This window comes from Fringilla coelebs (genome assembly GCF_963513975.1).
Source record: "Fringilla coelebs genome assembly, chromosome: 5".
Classification (NCBI taxonomy): Eukaryota; Metazoa; Chordata; class Aves; order Passeriformes; family Fringillidae; genus Fringilla; species Fringilla coelebs.
The window spans coordinates 38,030,899-38,049,122 of record NC_140033.1 but is presented as its reverse complement, the minus strand read 5'-3'; the positions used below and the strand labels follow the sequence as shown (position 1 = coordinate 38,049,122).

Below are 18,224 nucleotides of genomic sequence, written 5' to 3'. Positions count from 1 at the left end.
ACCATGTTATGCCAGAAGACTTCCCTTGTCGTGGGTGTACTTCATCAGTCAGCTGCAGGGACACAGCTAACTCCCAATCAGTTCCTGGCCACCCAGCTCTAAGAAGATAAAGCTCTGGGAACTTTTGCAGGCAGGAAACTCGGGCAAGGTTTCCAGCTCTGGAAATACCACAAGTATGCCTACCATTCACTTCAGAATGTGCTTTGCCAAACAACAAAAAAGTAGTGTTCCCAAACAACAGAAAAGTAGTGACTTAGCTTTTTTTTTTTTTCCCTGGGGAGAAGTTCTGCATTTATTTTGATAATGACAAACCCATACCTTTGTGGGTATGATCGGGGCCGTTCAAGGCTCCTTGAATAGCAGCTTGTGCAGCAGAATTCTGAGCTTTCAGCATTTCAATGGTTTCCCTTAACTCTATCAGCTCAGATTCCTGTGGGAAGAGCAAGGAGAGATCAAAATAATGGCAAAAGAACAATGTTTATCTAGGCTAAAAGAAAAAGTTGCGGGAGAAGGGTATTCAAATTAAAGATCATGGGACTGCTTGGGTGAACATAAGGGCAACAATAAAAAGAATGCATACTTTCTCTCCAAAGACAATGAAGTTAACTAACATATTCTTTTCCATTTACTCTATATAAAACAATCATGGTATTTTTAAGAAGAAAACATTTTTAATAAGGAGTAATCTAAAAAGGGTCTCAATTGACTATTCAATATAAAATTAAGAAAAGCTCAATGACTTTATTGCAAAAGACAATGAAACCATTTGAAGTACATCCTTTAATATGTGAGGCTACTGTTTCATGGATGAATTAAAAAGATTTAATTTGTTAAATACTAATTTAATTAAAAAGCCCCTGTTTAATAGAAATTGTCCTGCAAGTAGAAGTAAAATTACTCCACTTGAGTGCAGGAAGTTTTGCATTAGAATGCACAGCTGATTTTTATTAGAACATATATTTTATTATTGCTTTTAAAAGCAATATTTTATTTATTATTTCCTGTCCTTCTAGTCTCATTCCTATATAATTAGGGTTAAAGGAATTTAAACTCATCAATAGAGAACAGAAGAGAAGGAAAAGAATAAGTTCTAAATCTTTTGGGAAAGAAACTTGGAGATGATCTGTTTCAATGTCACTGCTTAACTGCTTCTGGAAAGAAAACCTTCTGATGGACTTATACATTGTAAAACAGTTAAAAGTTTTGGTATTAAGAAAATTCTGTTGTGACTGTGTTCTTCTTCTTTCCCCCCCATAAGATGAAACAAAAGCAAACAATACAGATATTTTCTGTCCAGTTCACAATGAGTCTTGCCACATGTCATCTGTTGGTGCTCAACCAGACTCTGAAATGCTATTTTTGTAGACAGTTACAGACTCCAGTGGTGACTAGCAGCTCACAGATAAACAGATTCTTTCACAGTTTGGGTCAAGGAGGCCTTTCTGTTAACAGGACATTGTTCAAAATTCATAAGGGTAGAAAGTTGCAGAAGTTCAATCCTGGAAGGTGCTAAGCAGCCTCTTAATCCTGAGCTTGGTAAAAGGACTCACATTAAATTTTTTGTATCAGGTTTAGAGTCTTTTTCCCTCCATGAGACAAATAGCACAGCAAAAAAGTGAAAACCCAAACTGTTTACTTATGGATAGGATGCCTAACCTTTGTTAACTTTCTCAATGAAGCTATTTTTCTCTACTTAAACTTCTTTGTTTCCTGAAACTCTATTTTTCTGGTTGTGCTGGGAGGCTGGAATGAAGCACTGCAGCAGCTTATGATAAGTTTTTGTTACAGGATCTTTCAGTATGGAGCAAATCTAAAGTCATGCATGTTTTCATTGAATTCTGGAAATGAAAGATTTTATTGTCAAACTATTTTATGACACTGTCTGTGTAAACCTGATGCTGCACAGTTTTTTCCACATGTTGATGGACATTTATGAAAAATTGATCGCAGCAACCATTAAAGAAAAATCTGTTTTGCTGCCACAGATGTCCCTTTTTCCTTTCAGTGGTTTTAAACAAAACTCTAACATAATTTTCTGATTGTTTTCTACAGTAAAGCATCCTCTTTGACAAACCTACCTTTTGTTCAGCTGTCATTGTTAGGCTTTGCAATCGGCCTGTCATATTTCCCAAGCTTTTTTCGAAAGCCGCTACTAGATGAGCCTGTGAAAGAAAGACAACATAGGGCACTTTTCCCAGATCTATTTGATTTTTAAAAGTATGTTTTCCCTTCAAGCACATTTTCTCCAGTTCTTTAATATTAGTTCAAACTCAGACTAAGCTAAGTTGGATAGATGAATCAGCCAAATGAACCCAGTGTTCCTCAGGCTTATTTAGCCCCCAGTGAGATTAGGTCAGGTATCTCTGCCTGGAAATGAATTATGGATGTAATGCCTGGCTTTAAGTTTACTGATGTATTAGCCAAAAGTAGTATGCTCCCAAAGAGAAGTCCAGGAGCAATTATTTTAAATTACTGGACACTTCAAAACAGGAATTCAAGCACTTCATCTTGAAAAGCAAATTTTAACTTCAGAAATAAAACACTTCAGAAAAATCCTGAGCCTTAAACAAAAAATATCACAGTCTTATAAAATATCATTGCTTAGTCTACTAATATTATATTGCTCATATATGTCTGTGTGTGTGTAAAATATATTTTGTAAAATATAAATATAACATTTATACTGTGTGCAAATATATATATATATAAAACAAAATAAAGTCCTGCAAATTGGAAGTCTTACTTCTCAGTATAAAAAGCAATAAAGTTGAAAGAGACCAAAATATTTAAAAAAAATAAACCTTCTTTTTCTTTTTTATTTTTTAAACAACCAGCGTCCTACACTGCATGCAAGCTAAATTGATACAAATTATACTCCATCAGATCTAACTGGCATTGAGCTTTGTAAGGCAAAGAAAAGCAAGTGGTCATAAAAATCCCAATATGCTAAGCCAGGGAAAGTACAGCCAAGGGAAAGTAAAGATTTAATTTTTAAGGAAGTCCATATAATCCCATCCCTTTCTCTCCCAACATCAAATAGTAAAAGCATAAGGAAATACTTATTTTCTTATTACTATCTCAAAAGTGGTAATACACAAAGTCTCCAAACATTGGCATGTTGAAATATAACTCAAACCCACCATATTTATATGCACAAATGGATTACCTGAGCTTCCTTAGGGAGGAAATTTAGTTTTTATTATAGCAGTTCAGGCACACACAATGCCTGGCAAATTTTTCAGTGGCAGATTTGCATGCTTTTACAAGTATAGTTGAAATTGTTGGATGTATGTTGTTATACTGAATCTGAGGTATAATCAAGAAAAGACATGGTCCAAAAAGGATTTTGTTCTGCATTTTAGGAGAGGGAAAAGAGCTTCTTGCCACCTTGCTCTGTATATTATCCCTCAAAGAGAAGAAGATTACCATATATAATAGTGGGCTGCTTCTGAATCTCCGCTTCAGAGCTGTTATACTGATGAGTGACTTTTGTGTCTTGTAAATAATTTTGGATTGCTATAAATATTTAGGTATTTTGAAAGCCTCTTATTTTATTCTTTTTAAACTTACTGAAAGTTTACTCCTTGTAAACTACACTATTCTTATACTTAGATACAGTTACTTGCAGGTGTTGTGGTCGATCGACCTGCTTTCTGCATCCACAGGGATATCTTAGGGATGACTTTTGTGGTAAAAGACACATACCACAAGGACTAACTCCAGATAAACATGAGACTAGACAATTATACAAGCTCTTAAAGATTAATTAGTAATTGTATATATTCCTATTTTAACATTTAAAACTTAGGCTGCGTTCTTGAAATTATAATCTTTGATAAAATTAACCTGGAAACCTGTCAATCAATATTACAGCCTTTGGTTGTTTTTACTACTCTATTCCTTTGAGAAAACAAAAATAACTGATTTTTAAACTTAGTTTTAACTTCATTAATTAGCTACATGTTAAAAACATCCAGATTAATCTATGGCGTTTTATTTCCAAAGATGATGACCACAGACCCAGAACACTATCAGAGACAAAATTGATGCACTACTACAGAATTTTAGCCAAATGTCTCTTCATTACTTTTGTTTAACAGGAAACTAATGGAGCTCACTGTTGCCTGCCTCATAAAAAATCTATGGCTTGGCTGATGGCCCATGGTTCTGTTTTACTCTGAAAATTACAGTGGGGACTGAGGGCTTGAAAGAGGAATAATTTGTTTAATTATGCATTGCCTCTGTCCTTTTCTAGCAATTAGATTGTAATAGCCACAGTACTTTGGTACCAAACTATGCATACTTGTGTAAAGTATTTTCCTATTCCATAGCTACAGATTCATCCTGGATTGTACCTGAACAGACAACAAAGAGCTTATAGGAAAAATTAAATACTAAAAACCAGCATTAAAAATGTCATCAAAGGTCACTGAAACTGTTATTTTCTGACAGCCTTTAGAGAAAGACAGCCATGTCACAAGGGTTCTTACTAAAATTCACCCTGTGACAGAGAACATTACCTTCTTGGAATATTATACCAAACTTTTTGCATCATAAATGTAATTGGATCAAGATGATGCATTTTTTCTAACTCATTTCAAAAAAAGACTATTAGATCTTGATTTCCTAATAATAAAGAAATATCATTCAAAGTCCCATTGACCAAAAACTATTCAAGAAGAAAACCTTTTAATTGCATTGTTCATTACTTTAAATGTTTATTACAAGATAGCACTCTTCTGCTGAAGTATTGGTTTTATATTCAGAGTAATAAACTGTTCTTTCTCCATGGTAGCTAATATTAATTTCTTCAGCTGTCTAGAGCTATGACTTGAAAACTTAAGCAGATTTTCCCTGTAGAAATATTATACAATAAAATAAGAAAATGTAGTTTGAAAAAGGCTAAATTATTGGTATACTTATATGTGTGTTGAAGTATACATAAAACATATGTATATGTATGTATTTTCATTTGAGATCAGGTTTCACATTTAAACAGCTAAATGCAGAATAATTCACAAAACAATTAAAGCAAAGAGAAAGAAGTATCTGCGTCTCTAATAATGTTCATCAGAAATTAAAAATTCTAATTAGAAACTTTTTTTACACTTAAAAATTTGGTAATTTATTTTGATTGGATTGCTAATCCTCAGTTTCTGAGGATGATTTAATTTATCTAAAAGTTTCCATCTAAAAGTTTCCATTATTTCATTCTTGTAAAAATATTCAGGAATTGTTTTTTTTTTTTTTAAGATACAGCCAGTCTCTCACACCTTAGAATTCTCTGTTAGATTCAGAAGTTTAATTCATGGTGTACAACACAACATGCAATACTTCAAAGAGTAGCCTGAATATTACATGTGCTTTATATAATGCTCATTCTAAAGTAAAAATATGTCTTCAAACTTGAATGCAGTATTTGTACTTGAAAAAAGACGTCCTGGAATTAAGAATTAAGTAACTTTAAGTAACTGGGCATTTCTTGAAGTATGCCTACAGCAAAAGAGATCCCCTGTTAACATGACATACATATTGGATACATAGATATACAGCTCTTAATCTGTAGATATCCTTCACATATGAGTTAATTTTGACTTCTATTAACACGTGAAAGGCCCACTGGAAATAGTCAAAGAGATGTATGATTAGGGAATGACTTCAGTGCTAAGATGACAGATTTAATTTAAACATTTCCTTAGCAAACTATCCCAGCCAGGCAAACCCCAAATACCTCTGCTCTCAGGTTTAGAGCCTATCCTGAACATGACATTCACATATGAAACATCTGCCTTCCAACGCACTTTGGGGTTTGACCCGTGGCATTCAGATTTATAAAACAAAGGTAAATAAATAAAGTTCCTCCCACCTGACACGGCTGAATAAAAGGAGGTGTGAAAGGCCAGAAGAGATCAGGCTGATTGCAAGCAGCAACTGCAGATCTGGTGGCCTTTCCTGTTTGCTGCCTGCTAGCATCTTGTTGCTTGGCCGTAGGATAGCGGTTCAGAGCTGGCCAAACAAGAGCATTAGCCAGCAAACCCCCTCCGCTTTCTACTGGCATCCTGGCTCCACTACAGTTTGCAAGCATGCACCCTTCAGCTTTATACAGTACAAAGCTCTGATCAAAGTCCCTCTGAACTGGCTTGGTCAGGCTGCTCACTGGAATTTGAGCCCTTGTCAGTCACATACGGAGTCTGCTGGTTGGACATTTTCTGCACTGAAAAAAGGCCCTTTCTGAATTAGTACTGAGATTTACCCTTCACCACACCGAGACAGATGCCAGGGGTAAAGCAAGAATCTCAGAGAAAATGTGTAAATTGAGCATCCAAACGACAGCTGGACCCAGCTTGAATTTAATCATATGCAGGCAAAACACTTTGGCCCTTTGGGGTTAATCAAATGAAATAAACTGCTGAAGTCAAGCATAGTACTTGAGTCCAGCCAGCAAAAACTGAACAACAAATCAAACCAAATACAGAATTTTTTAGCAGAGTTTTCAATAATGCCTGAGAAATGCTGTAACTTCCAATTGACAGATTTTGGTATAAAATAATGTATCAAGCAAAGGCTTTATTAAATAGTTCAAATTTCAACCTGCCAGTCTTTTATAGACTTATATACTAATGTCACCAAAGGCACAAACAGTGTTGAAATGAGCTGAACAAGGTGCTCTTTTTTTACACTTGTGTACAATACTTTTGCTCAGTTCTACAAAGGGAAATGATAACAACAAATTCATATCAGGATGGAACTTTGAAGGAACAAAGTTTCTGGCTATTAACACTTTCCTTCTCCAGACTACAGCAAGGCAAAAAGTGCTGCCTATTTTCAAACAGTGAAGGTATGGAAATTAGGAGGAGCTCAGGACTAACACTAAGGAGTAACGCGCTAAGAGGAATGCATTTGTAGCAAAAGCATCAGAAAGGACTGAGCATTTTTCTGGTTAGCAAAAGCATCACAAAAGATAGCCTGTTCATACACTTCTCTGTCTGCCAGAGATGGATGTCGTGACAGGGAAGACAGGCAGTGATCAAACTTAATGTTCGTTCAAGTTTTAGCCTTACTGATGAGCAAACATGACTCAAAATGAGGGTCACAGTAGTATTAGCCATGTAGAGATTTGATTTCTTCTCTGAGAAAAAATTCCAGATTTTGTGATTAGGAATACTTCTCCGTTAAAAGGCAGTGACTGGTGAAATAAGTCTCTTAGACTACAAAAAAAATGATAAATGAATACATGAAAGGAACGCATTGCTAAGGCAGTACGAGTTCATGAAATCTAGAAAGCCATCTAGGTTTTCCGTAAGTCTGCCAAGTTGAATCAATTTTTTGTTAATAACTCAGAATTTTTATGAAAAGTATTTAATATCTGGCATTTAAACACCAATTCTGTAAGTAACTGAATTTCAGTGGTTCTATCACAATTAAGTAGCTGAATATACTCTCTGCTTTCAACCTGGATTTTATTTCTGATGTTTAAGAGATACTTTGTAGAATTTCTTCTCATAAAGTGCTTAAAGGACTGACAGAAAGAGTGCTAAAATATTTAAGCAGTCTCTTTTGATTGTTTAGATTCATGTGGAAGTGTTGTTTTAATACTTTAAAAATTCTGTACCAGAAACAGAAGAAAATGAACTCAGGACCAAGCTTATTGTGAAATACTTCTCAATTTTTTGGTTTTGTAAAGTATGTATCTCATGAGGACATCCTGCCAAAAATATTTACTTCCAATATCTAGTAATATCTACTTTTCTTTAAAGATGGTATTCATTGTGAATATAATTTTTTTCATGCCTAGGGATTTTGAAGCCTCTACATTTCGTGCTCCTGAAAAATTTAATTTTGAAGGAATTTCTACATGTTGGGGATTTGGCAAGAGGAAAGATTTCTCTTGTATCATTTAAAAAATGCATGTGCAAAATGGATCAGCCTTAGGGTTGCTTATAGGTTTAGAGTTTAAAGAATATCTCCATGGAGATGGATTAGAAGGTGTGTAACAGTCAAAAGAACATGATTAAATTAACCAAATGTGGTACTTCTGGATAGGAAAGACATATGTCTATGCACATAAATTTTTAGCCATCCTATTGAAAATGTAGTCCCCTTACAGATAGATCCATAGAAAATCATTCTTGCAAGCTGTTCAGAAGCCCGGAGGCAGCATATAGGAACAGATTCCCAACAATCCAGTCTGATTTATACAGATCAACCCAAATTTATTTCTTACCCATGCAGCTGATTTAGTCTGAGTAAAAACCAAGCCAAAATACCCATTTTTAACTTAACTCAGTTTCTTTGAATTATGGATCAAATCTAATTATAGCATGGAGCAGGGTTTGACAATTTGTCTAGAATACGTAATGTTATTAGAAACCATCCTGTATGGTGTTTATTTAATAGAAAGTCATATTGGTCAGAGGTATAGTGAAGGACTTCTAAATAAAACTGAGGGCAGATTGGACACACTTTGTCCAAACAAACAATGGCTTAATTTCCTCAGCTGCAAAGAATGCTCTGACATTATTGCACTTGTTGCTGTATTATAGTCTGCTGCATTTCTGGATTGACTGAAAAGTGATGGAGACTGAGTAATCTTTCAACTCTCCCTTTCAACACAGCAGTTAGAAAGAATCTGCTGGTGTTTCTGTTCTGAGCCAGTGGAAGGAGGGAAGGGAAAACTGTTTTTCTACCTGCAGAGTGAAGAGAGGAGTGGTACCAGGGCCCTGAGTTATCACCTGGAACAGGCACTGAGCGCAAGCCCACCAAAGGCAAACAATTTATTTTAACTGATATGACATCTCTATTTAGAATGATGAAAAGGTTTGGTTTGGGAGGGACCTTTAATGATCATCTCATCTAACTGTGACTTCTGACCGTGGGCATAGACACATCTTCCACTAAATCAGGGGCTAGCTGGAATCAAGACAACTCCTCTGGATAACACCAGGGCACTCAGAGTAGATGTGGGCAGTCTGTGATTGTGCTGTGTCACAAGTCCAGCCAGGAATCACCTTCCTGTGCTCCCCACTTCCAAGCAGAGCTGCTGCACCTCTGCATTTGTTGTGGAAAGAAAAGGCCCTGCAGAGAACGACAGACTCACTAGCAAACACACGTTCCCAAAGCATGCTATTTTAGCTCTTCTCTCCTCTCAGTGTGGGTTTTAGTTTGTTGCTCTCAGGATAGATGAATGAAGAACTGCCCAAACTGGTAAAGATGAAGGTCAGTGTCTAAAACATGTGAATGAAGGAGCCCCAAACCCAATATAGATATTGGCTGGCTAGTCTAGCTATACATTCTCAATGAAAAAAACCCAACCCAGAATCCATATTTGAATTTACAAACATTGCAATGTCCCACATAATCTGATTCACTAGTTCATTCCCAGTCCTCAGAGGAGTCTGGCAACCTACACAGCTACAGATGTACAAATACCCACAGGTGCTCTGCAGCCATCTGAACAGAGAACAAAGTGCTAAGCATAGCTTTTCCACATTTTCATGTGTGGAAGTCACACATGAACAAGCAGCTTTCACAGAGCTAGAAATTATTTTCTCACAACATGAAATAATTTCTTTAAAATCAGCACTTATTTATAAATCTAAATATTCAAGATACCTCCACTTAAAAGAAAGGCACTCCATGGGCTGCCCAAGAAATCAGGAAAGTGCTTTCTTGAAATGCAAAACGATACATTCTTCTAACTGCATCTCAGATTTCCCTCACCATAGTAACAATAATTATAGTTTGAACTGCATTTAAAAGTCACAATACTAGGTTGTTCAGTAACTTCACCTGAAACCACATCAACCAGACAGGATTGTAGCTCGCATTCTGCATCTGCCATTATTTTCAGATAACACATTCCATAACTCATATTACCAATTGGAAAGAACACCAATTGGAAGGAACACCAGGAAGCTCTCTGTGATATAGCCCAGTTTTAATTAGCTATATATCAGCACTGCTTTTGTAGCATATAAATCCTATATGTACTTGTAGACTGTGCTTCCCTTCACACCTGACTGGATTTTGTAGGGTTTGTCTTAGTGAAATTAAATTTGAATGAATTCCATTAGAATATGCAAATCATGCCTTTCTTTGGTGGTGTCTCCTTACTTTTGGCCATTTTTTATAATTGATTCTGAGAAAAGGGTGAAACTGAACAGGATAGGACTGTCACATTCAAAGTGCGGAAACTCTCCATTTCCACTGTGTACTTTCCATTTCCATAAGATTAGTTTTTCTTGAAGCTGGGACAATATAGAAATTCAATGAAGTCATTAACTTGGGAAAAAAAAACCCCTAAATAAATAAATAAATAAATAATAAATGTCTCCAAGACTATGTTTTGAGTAAGAGCAATTGATACTGTATTTGTTGATATTACTTATCACAAGCAAAAATACTTACATTTGCTGAAAGCTGAGAAGTAAGGGTAGCAACTTTCTCCTGTGATGCAACCAACTCTCTCCGTAGTTTCTGAATTTGCTAGAGAAATAACAGACTGCTGTCAGTATTTCAGCAATGTTTTTGTTGTGGTTATTTTGTATGTTTTCTTGAGAGACAAACAATAGGTTCACAATGTCTTAGCTTCAGATTTTAATCTCAGAACTATCCAGAAATACAAATTAGTAGAAGTTGTATCTCAGTGTTGCTCCAACTGTTTTCCAGCATTTAACTGGTGTATGAGCCAGGATTCCAGTTAAGGGAGCGCACATGGGCAAATGCTTAATTACTTTTTATGTATTATCCTTTTTTGCAAGGGAAATGTCATGGGTTTTTACCAAATCCCACAGGTCCCAAACATATGCTTAGTGCAATCAAGGAGAGCTGCCCTGGATGTGGTCTGAGGTTTTGAAACACGAGTGCATCCAGGTGAGGTTCACCGTGCCTGACTGCAGACATGATGCAACCAACATGTGCTGAAAGTCTACATCAGACTAAGATAACGTGAAAAATGTACTCTCATGCTGCTGGCATCAAGAAGGCTTTGATGGCTACATCAGACACAAAATTTTCTTCACAGATGTCTAAAATTAGGTGAGGTAAAGTAGTATTTTTTTTTTCTCAAACACATGCTTCTTACAGTCTCTGAAATTCAAACATGCAACTTTAAATATTACATAGTATTCAAAAACTTGCTTGCCAACTTAAAAAAAAGAAATGTAGCTTTAAATGTGCTTGTTGACATGCAAATAAACTCAAGACGCTTTTATCCTTTAATGAAAAACAGAATCCTTAAGAAAAATATCTGTTTCCATTTCAGTTGGGATAGATACCTAACATGAAGCTTGCACATCATTTTAAGCTCATTTAACCCTATTTGAGATCTCACAGGGACTTTTGGGCACTGTACTGAAATCAAGCACAGCATGGAGTTTCACTTTGAAGAGCCTTTCATATTCAGATGTAAATTATTACAGACAAGAGAAGTAAAATGGGTAAAACCAGCCTAGGAAAGGGAACATTTACAGTCACTAGTAAAGACCATTGCAGTACTTTAGCTTTATGACTCCCATGAAAACCAACAAGAAATACTGCACAAGCAACATGAACATGTTCCTGTACTTCTATAATGCAAAAATAGTTCGGTCCTTTACACTAGCTCAGTGCAACAGGGACAGATTATCAAGCTGTTCTCCATCCTCGACTGACCATTTTATTTTTCCAAGTTCTCTCTTTGGTTTTTAAATGCAATTATTTGACATTTCAGCTTAAGTTATACTTTAATCATGTTCTTGCAAATTCACAAAGGAAGGTGTCATGAAGTGTTGTTCAGCATCTCCTGTTAGAGCATCTCAAGCAGACCCAGATACTGAGAAAACATCATGTAGAAATACACAGGAAAGAAATGTTGTTTATTTTCTATATTCAGGCCTACATAAAAGGCAATAAAATTAGGAACTGGAGTTTACACTACTGAGTTATTACCTGCCTCTTTAGCTCCTTTGCTTTAACTTAAAGAGATGTGAGCTTAGACGAAACTATATTGAAGTATACCACAGCAAGGAGGGAAGGATATGTTTATTTGTTCAATTTCCTCGAAATATCTTTTTGTTGACTTTTTCTATGATTAGAATATTAAAAATAGGAGAAGCAAAAATGCAGGAGTTGGAAGGCATGTAGCTCTGTGAAGTGGAAATGCACCCCTTGGTGCTGTATTTTATTGCAGCTACTCTTTGGTGCCCTTTTAATACAGCCAGGACTTCATTTTGAGAAAGGCTGTAATTGTATCCAGCTGCTGACCCAGGCTTGTCACCCATTCTTATATGCTGTGAGGAGAAAGAAGCTATTTTCCATGTCAAATTTGATTTATATCTGAAATCAATCTGCATTGCTCTGAAATCCATCAAAGTGGTCAGTTTCAGAAATTTAATATAATTCAAAATGTGAGGGAGAGAAGTTCAAAGCGATCATTTGAAGCATTTTTCCTCCTGAAAGGCAGCACCTTACCTTGAATTGCACAATTCCTTAGATCCTGCACAGAGAGGTATTGAGTCTGAAATCAGATCTATCTCAACTCCTCCACTCAATGCCCAGTTCTTACTGATTCTTTTCATCTTTTCAGAATGACAGCCAGGAGGCTTTCCTCAGCACAATGCCGAGAAAACACCTTCTAGTACACTGAAAGCTGCGCCAGGTTTTCACCAGTACTTCTTCAAAGGTGATGCAAAGACACAGGGTATATTTTTGCCACCAACTATGCAGTTTAAAAGCAGGTAAATAATAAACTATAAAATAATGTAAGGCAATACAGAAGTATAAAAATGAAGAAAAGTTCTTACCTCTGAATGTGCCTTTTCTTCTGCCTGGAAGAAAACAAAGAAGAAATGGCTTAGAATCAGTGTGCAACATAATTGTGGTAATAGAACATAAAAGCCAGCCACACTGGAGTGAAATGAATAGCTTCACGCATCCATTACATTTCAGGAAGGTATCCAGTAAAAACAATAAATGGAACTCTTTTCAACTTGCTTGGCAAAGCTCCAGCTGAAACCCCAAGGAGCCTGCCAGTGTACTGACAAAATGAAATGGTGGAGAAAGGGAGAGCAGGACCAGGACTGCAGAAACTGCAGCTACATTTCTAAGATATGAACAAAAACTTACTATGCTCTCACTGCATGGGCCTTAGTCTGACACAAAAAAAAAGGTTTTATGCTGCAATGATTATTTGGGTTCCTGCATTTATATTTGTTTTACTGCATGCCAAGACATGTTCCTAATATGATAATATGGAATCTCTGATAAGAGAAGTTGACAGCATACCTGTGAAACATAAATTGGGAAAGGGGAGGGGAACTTGCATTTTAATGTAATTTTTTCTATATACTGACCAAAATATTAAGGGCTATCAAGGCATGGTAAAGTTTTCAATTAAACTTGTTAATATTATTTAATAATTTAAGTATTTTCCATACTGCAATGTATTGTGTCATATATTGAAACTTTTTACTCAGCAGCTTTTTTCAGCAAGCTAAGACACTAAACCACTGCAAGGCAAACCTTTGAAAGTCATTCAGTCTTGAAGCATTGGATTAGTCCTATTCAGGAGACATTTGGTGGACAGATAAATCTTGCTTCAGTGGGATTCTAATGGAAAAGAATGGTATGCTACAAGAAATAACCCTTTCATAACATAAAAAAAGAATCAGTTAATGTACTGGAAATTATTCCACCCCATGGTCTGAAGTGGCCCATGTTCAGAGAAGCAGTCTACATTATCTGGAAGAAAATAGTAAGCAGTAGAAGGAAAATGTAGCTAAGCAATTCTCTGTTAATAAAATTAGAAACACTAAGAAAACCCAAGGTAAGGGCACTTCAAAATTTTTCTGGCATAGGACTGTCTTACACTGTGTTATTACAAATCAGTATAGCCTGTATTAGCCATTTATTTTGAGCCTGTATTAGCCATTATTTTGTCAGGATTTTAATGATTTATAACAGAAATGGTTTTCTTGCTTTACCCTGCATAAGGGAAGAAGACTTCTGGAAAATGCCTCTTTCCATACATGCTTATCTGTTAGCAGTCACTAAATAGACTGCGATGCTATGATAATTACCTTGGCAACATTTAGAAATGTTTTTGGCTGAAACTACTCCAATACTTGACACATTGCTATGTGAGGATGATTTAATATAATGATTTTTTTCCCCAACACTGATGTGACACACTAACTTTCTATATTTACAAAAAGATCAGCCTACAGAAAGAAAATTATATTCTATTCCCATCATTACATCAAATATGCAGTGCATGGAGGGTCACAAAAGGATTGAGGTGTCAATACCCCCTTATGATTTTTTTTTGTGGCAACAAAGGCAAAAAATCAGGGTTGGTGACTTTTACCTAAAACTGCCATGTGGGGACATGCTCCTTGTCCTTGGAGCACCAAACCTGCTGATGAAGGCATTGCTACATGTCCTTGCCAGGCAACTCCCTCAAGGCACAAGGAAGTGTTGCCCCTCCCAAAGTTCAGAGAGGTGGCTCTCACAAGTCAGATTTTGTGGGCAGTGGAGGAAGTAAACGAATGAGAAAGACCAGGATTTTGGACCAGCTTAAAAAAATAGAGTGCTTAAAAAACCAAATGCATCTCAGTAATTTTTACATAAGTTTATGCTCCACTTAAGTTTATGCTCAGTAGTTTTTACTTAAGTTTACACCATTGTAACCCAGGACTTGGCCATTGTTGCAATAGACTCTAAAAGGAAAAAAAATTCTTTTTCTCACTCTACTTCTGCATTATATGCACAGAGCTCATCCTTGCAAGGATTATTTTTCTTTTTTTGAAGTCTTAGAACATTAAGGTACAAATGACATGTCCTTATAGACCTCCTCTGAGCATGGCCTAGCACAATCAATGAAGCCCAGGGAGTCAAAGTGTAGCTAATGCTGAGAGCCGGCGCGGGAAATTGGCAATTAACTAAATATGGGAAAATTTAAGTGTTTCACCTACTGAGCAGGAGGAGATTGAAACAGGAGACCACCTATCATAAATTTTTCAATTACTCACAGGGCTAAATGAATTTACTGCCAAAACTGAATCAGTTTACTATGTCTGCTCACATGGTAAATTTTTCTGTGAAACAAAAGGGAGGTCTCTGTAAAAGTTAGATTTCCAGTCTATGCAAGTTAAGTCCTGAAAACCCAGAAGCAAGTCAAGAAAGCCAATATATACGTAAAAGAGTAGTGAATGCAGAACTTCTGTGTCATTGGACTTATACAATGGCATTAAATAATGAAATGTCTCTTCTGAATCTCATATTCTAATTCTCAAAGAAACAATCTTCAGAGAATAACTTGAAGATTTTCAGCTATCCTCTGGTAATTATACATGAAGGTCTTGACCTTCATTTAGTACTTTGACTGAATTTCTCCAGTGATTAGGTCACAGAAAACACTAGCACTAAGGCTTAAGACAATGCTTGAGAAATCTAATAAATACATTTAATTGAGATAACCCTGTGAAGCTATCCCATTGCTCTCTTCACTCAACTGATGTGATACTGAGTGTCAAACTTTTCAGGTTCCTACTCCACTTGTGCATCATCTTTTGATTAATTGCTGAAAAGTTTAAACCATTTTCAAAGAGGGCTCAAGCAGAAGAAATTCAGATTAAAAATCTTTACTAAAAGTCAGTCCTAGTAATTATTTATACCAATTTGTGTCTGGCCCTTTTCAGATTTTTCTGCAGTTTCCATTATCTTGCCTACATAGTCCATTACTTAAGGAGTGGGGCTCAGCTGCAATGTGAATTCCCAGTCAGAAGATATTTTTAGTATGAACCTGGGTAAACAGTTTAAAGTTTATTTTGCAGGGAAAATACCACTCTTTAATATCATGGGGTTTAGTTAATATTTCCAAGATACTCTGTTGAAATATAAAAGGTTATATAAATAGTAAGTATTAGTAAATTCTTGCTACATTACACAACATCAGAACACAGATATTTCAGAGTTACTCACTTACTGGGTGCTGAAAGCATCCTGTGTCACTTTACAGCTTGATTTTTTTTTCATCTATCAGTTTAATAATATTCTTTTAAACTTTAACATCAAAGCTTGAATTATAATTTTTGTCACACCTTCCCATGCAAACTGATGGTAATGTCTCATAGACAAGGAAATAGTTCTAAAGATTTTTTTCAACCACCAAAACATAAATGAGAAACTTAACTCTGACTGCAAGTCATGCCTCACATGCAGCCAGCCTGTATATACATTCTACACCTCCCACCTTCACCTCCCCTCTCCTGCTTCCAAATAATTCAGGACTGGTCTGGTTTGGAATGACTTGCAACTTGCAGTTTAAGGCTGTAAAAACCTAAGGCAAATGTACTTGATGTTTTAGATATGCCCTTGAAAAAACCTTTTTATGATTAAACAGAGCTAGGAGAGGCACCATTGTGCATGGACACAGCATACTTCCCAAGCTGACATGAGTTCAGCATTGAAACAGAGCTACCACGTCCTACAGGTGCATCAAACTGCAGGAGCTCAGCATCCCTGGGCAAGAATTGCCTCTGGGTAGAGGAGTCCATCTCTGGAATGTCAGCTGACACTACTCAAGAGCTGGACATGTGGAGAGGACACACACTGTTGATGAATGCATGGGATGGAAGCAGTAAGTGGGCTGCTCTCCTGGGAAAAGGGGTTACTCAGCATGGAATTGTAGTTAGTGAGGAGGTTGCAAAGCAGCTGCTGTGTATCAGCAAGGGTTTGTCCAAGCATGTTCAACTGCTCCCTATGGACTATTTCTTGTTAGTAGAACAACCAAAGCAACAAATGATGCAAAATATATAAAAAATCCCCCATAAAATTAAAAAAAAAAAAAAAAAAGCGCCAAACAAACCAAACAATAAATTAGAGGGAAAAAATCAATCCCAGGAAAAATTCTGGAGATAAACTAATTAGATTGAATAATATCTGTTTCTAACTAATGAAGATAAAAGTTTTAGAAAGTTATTCTCTTCTCTTTGTAAATAACTTTTAAATGCTGCCACTTGCAAGAAAAATCAGTAGACACTTAAACTCCAAATTACATCTCCCTTACCCTAAGGCAATCTTGAGGTTTTCAAGAAGTTTACCTCAAACAAGCCCAGGATATAAATAATTTTCTAAATTACGCACCAGCTGAAGGTAAGCAAAATGACTCAAATGCTACAATAGCATAAGGACCCACATAAGAGAGACACTCTTAGACTTTCACCTTCTTTTTAACTTTCAAAATGTATACTGGATGATTTTAAACATTAATAAGCAATTCACATAAAAAGATGAAAATAATGTTTTCTAAAATAGTATGCAGTAGTACAAAGCTGAAAATAAACATTCCTTCTTCACTGCAGTAGAATTCTAATTCTCTTAGATCTCAAAGTATTGAAATTTTCAAGAACAATGAACAAGAACAAAGGCAGGCAGAACTTTTTTCTAAAATATCAATACTCACCGTAGAGTAGAGGGAGGATGTGCTGGAGACAAGTGATAATGAGGACCCATGTACTTTAAGAAAAGGAAAATAACATGAAATATTGCTGAAAGCATAAAACTTCCCCCATGTAGCTCAATAAGCAAACAAATTTTTAAAATGAGAACCAATTTTCCACAAAAAGCAATTATGAGCTATCAGTATAGAATAGCTATTGATAGATTTCCCTGCATTTAGAAAGATTGTCCTATACAAAATAACATTTTCCTGTACATGGGGCAGGTGAGTGAGCCAATGACATTTTGTATTATTATCAGCAAACCAAGCATCACTTTTGTTGCTTTGACAAGAAATCACTTGACAAATACACTCTTCAGAGAAACCAGAAATTGAGCTGTTTATACACCTGTCCTAAGCTGAGCAAATTATTTTGGTAAGGGACTATGCTTTGGAAAACAGTTCACGTTCTGTGGGGTCAGCTCCCAAGCTTTCCTCAGAAAGGCTGACCTGTGAGGCTGTAGTCCATGGGAAGGGGTAACTGTGAGGGATAGTGACATATTTCCTTTAATCCTCAGTGGAGTCAGCCCCAAGAGCATTGAGTGAATGTTGCAGGGCTGCACTTTAAGAAATGGGGTTCCTGGCCTACCTGGAAATGGCAAATAAAGACTAAAACTTTAAAATATTGCCCTTTCTGCTTCTGATGACTCTTCTGAGGAAGGCTATACCCAGAGATAACTTCAAAGAAGACAATTTATTTCATTACCTCTTTGTATTTTTGTTTTACAAGATTTTAAAAAAAGTA

General features: G+C 36.2%; 1 protein-coding gene across 1 annotated transcript in view; it reads right to left on the bottom strand.

The window, feature by feature from the left end:
* The window catches only part of NAV3 (neuron navigator 3), a gene marked incomplete at its 5' end in the record, with an annotated part of 248,995 nt that overhangs the window by 25,140 nt on the left and 205,631 nt on the right, over positions 1–18,224 (bottom strand). The window contains 5 exons of the mRNA XM_084205736.1: positions 319–430; positions 2,079–2,162; positions 10,408–10,485; positions 12,783–12,806; positions 17,444–17,496. Of these exons, the coding sequence (XP_084061862.1) occupies positions 319–430; positions 2,079–2,162; positions 10,408–10,485; positions 12,783–12,806; positions 17,444–17,496 (351 nt within the window). The remainder of the gene's footprint in view (positions 1–318; positions 431–2,078; positions 2,163–10,407; positions 10,486–12,782; positions 12,807–17,443; positions 17,497–18,224) is intronic.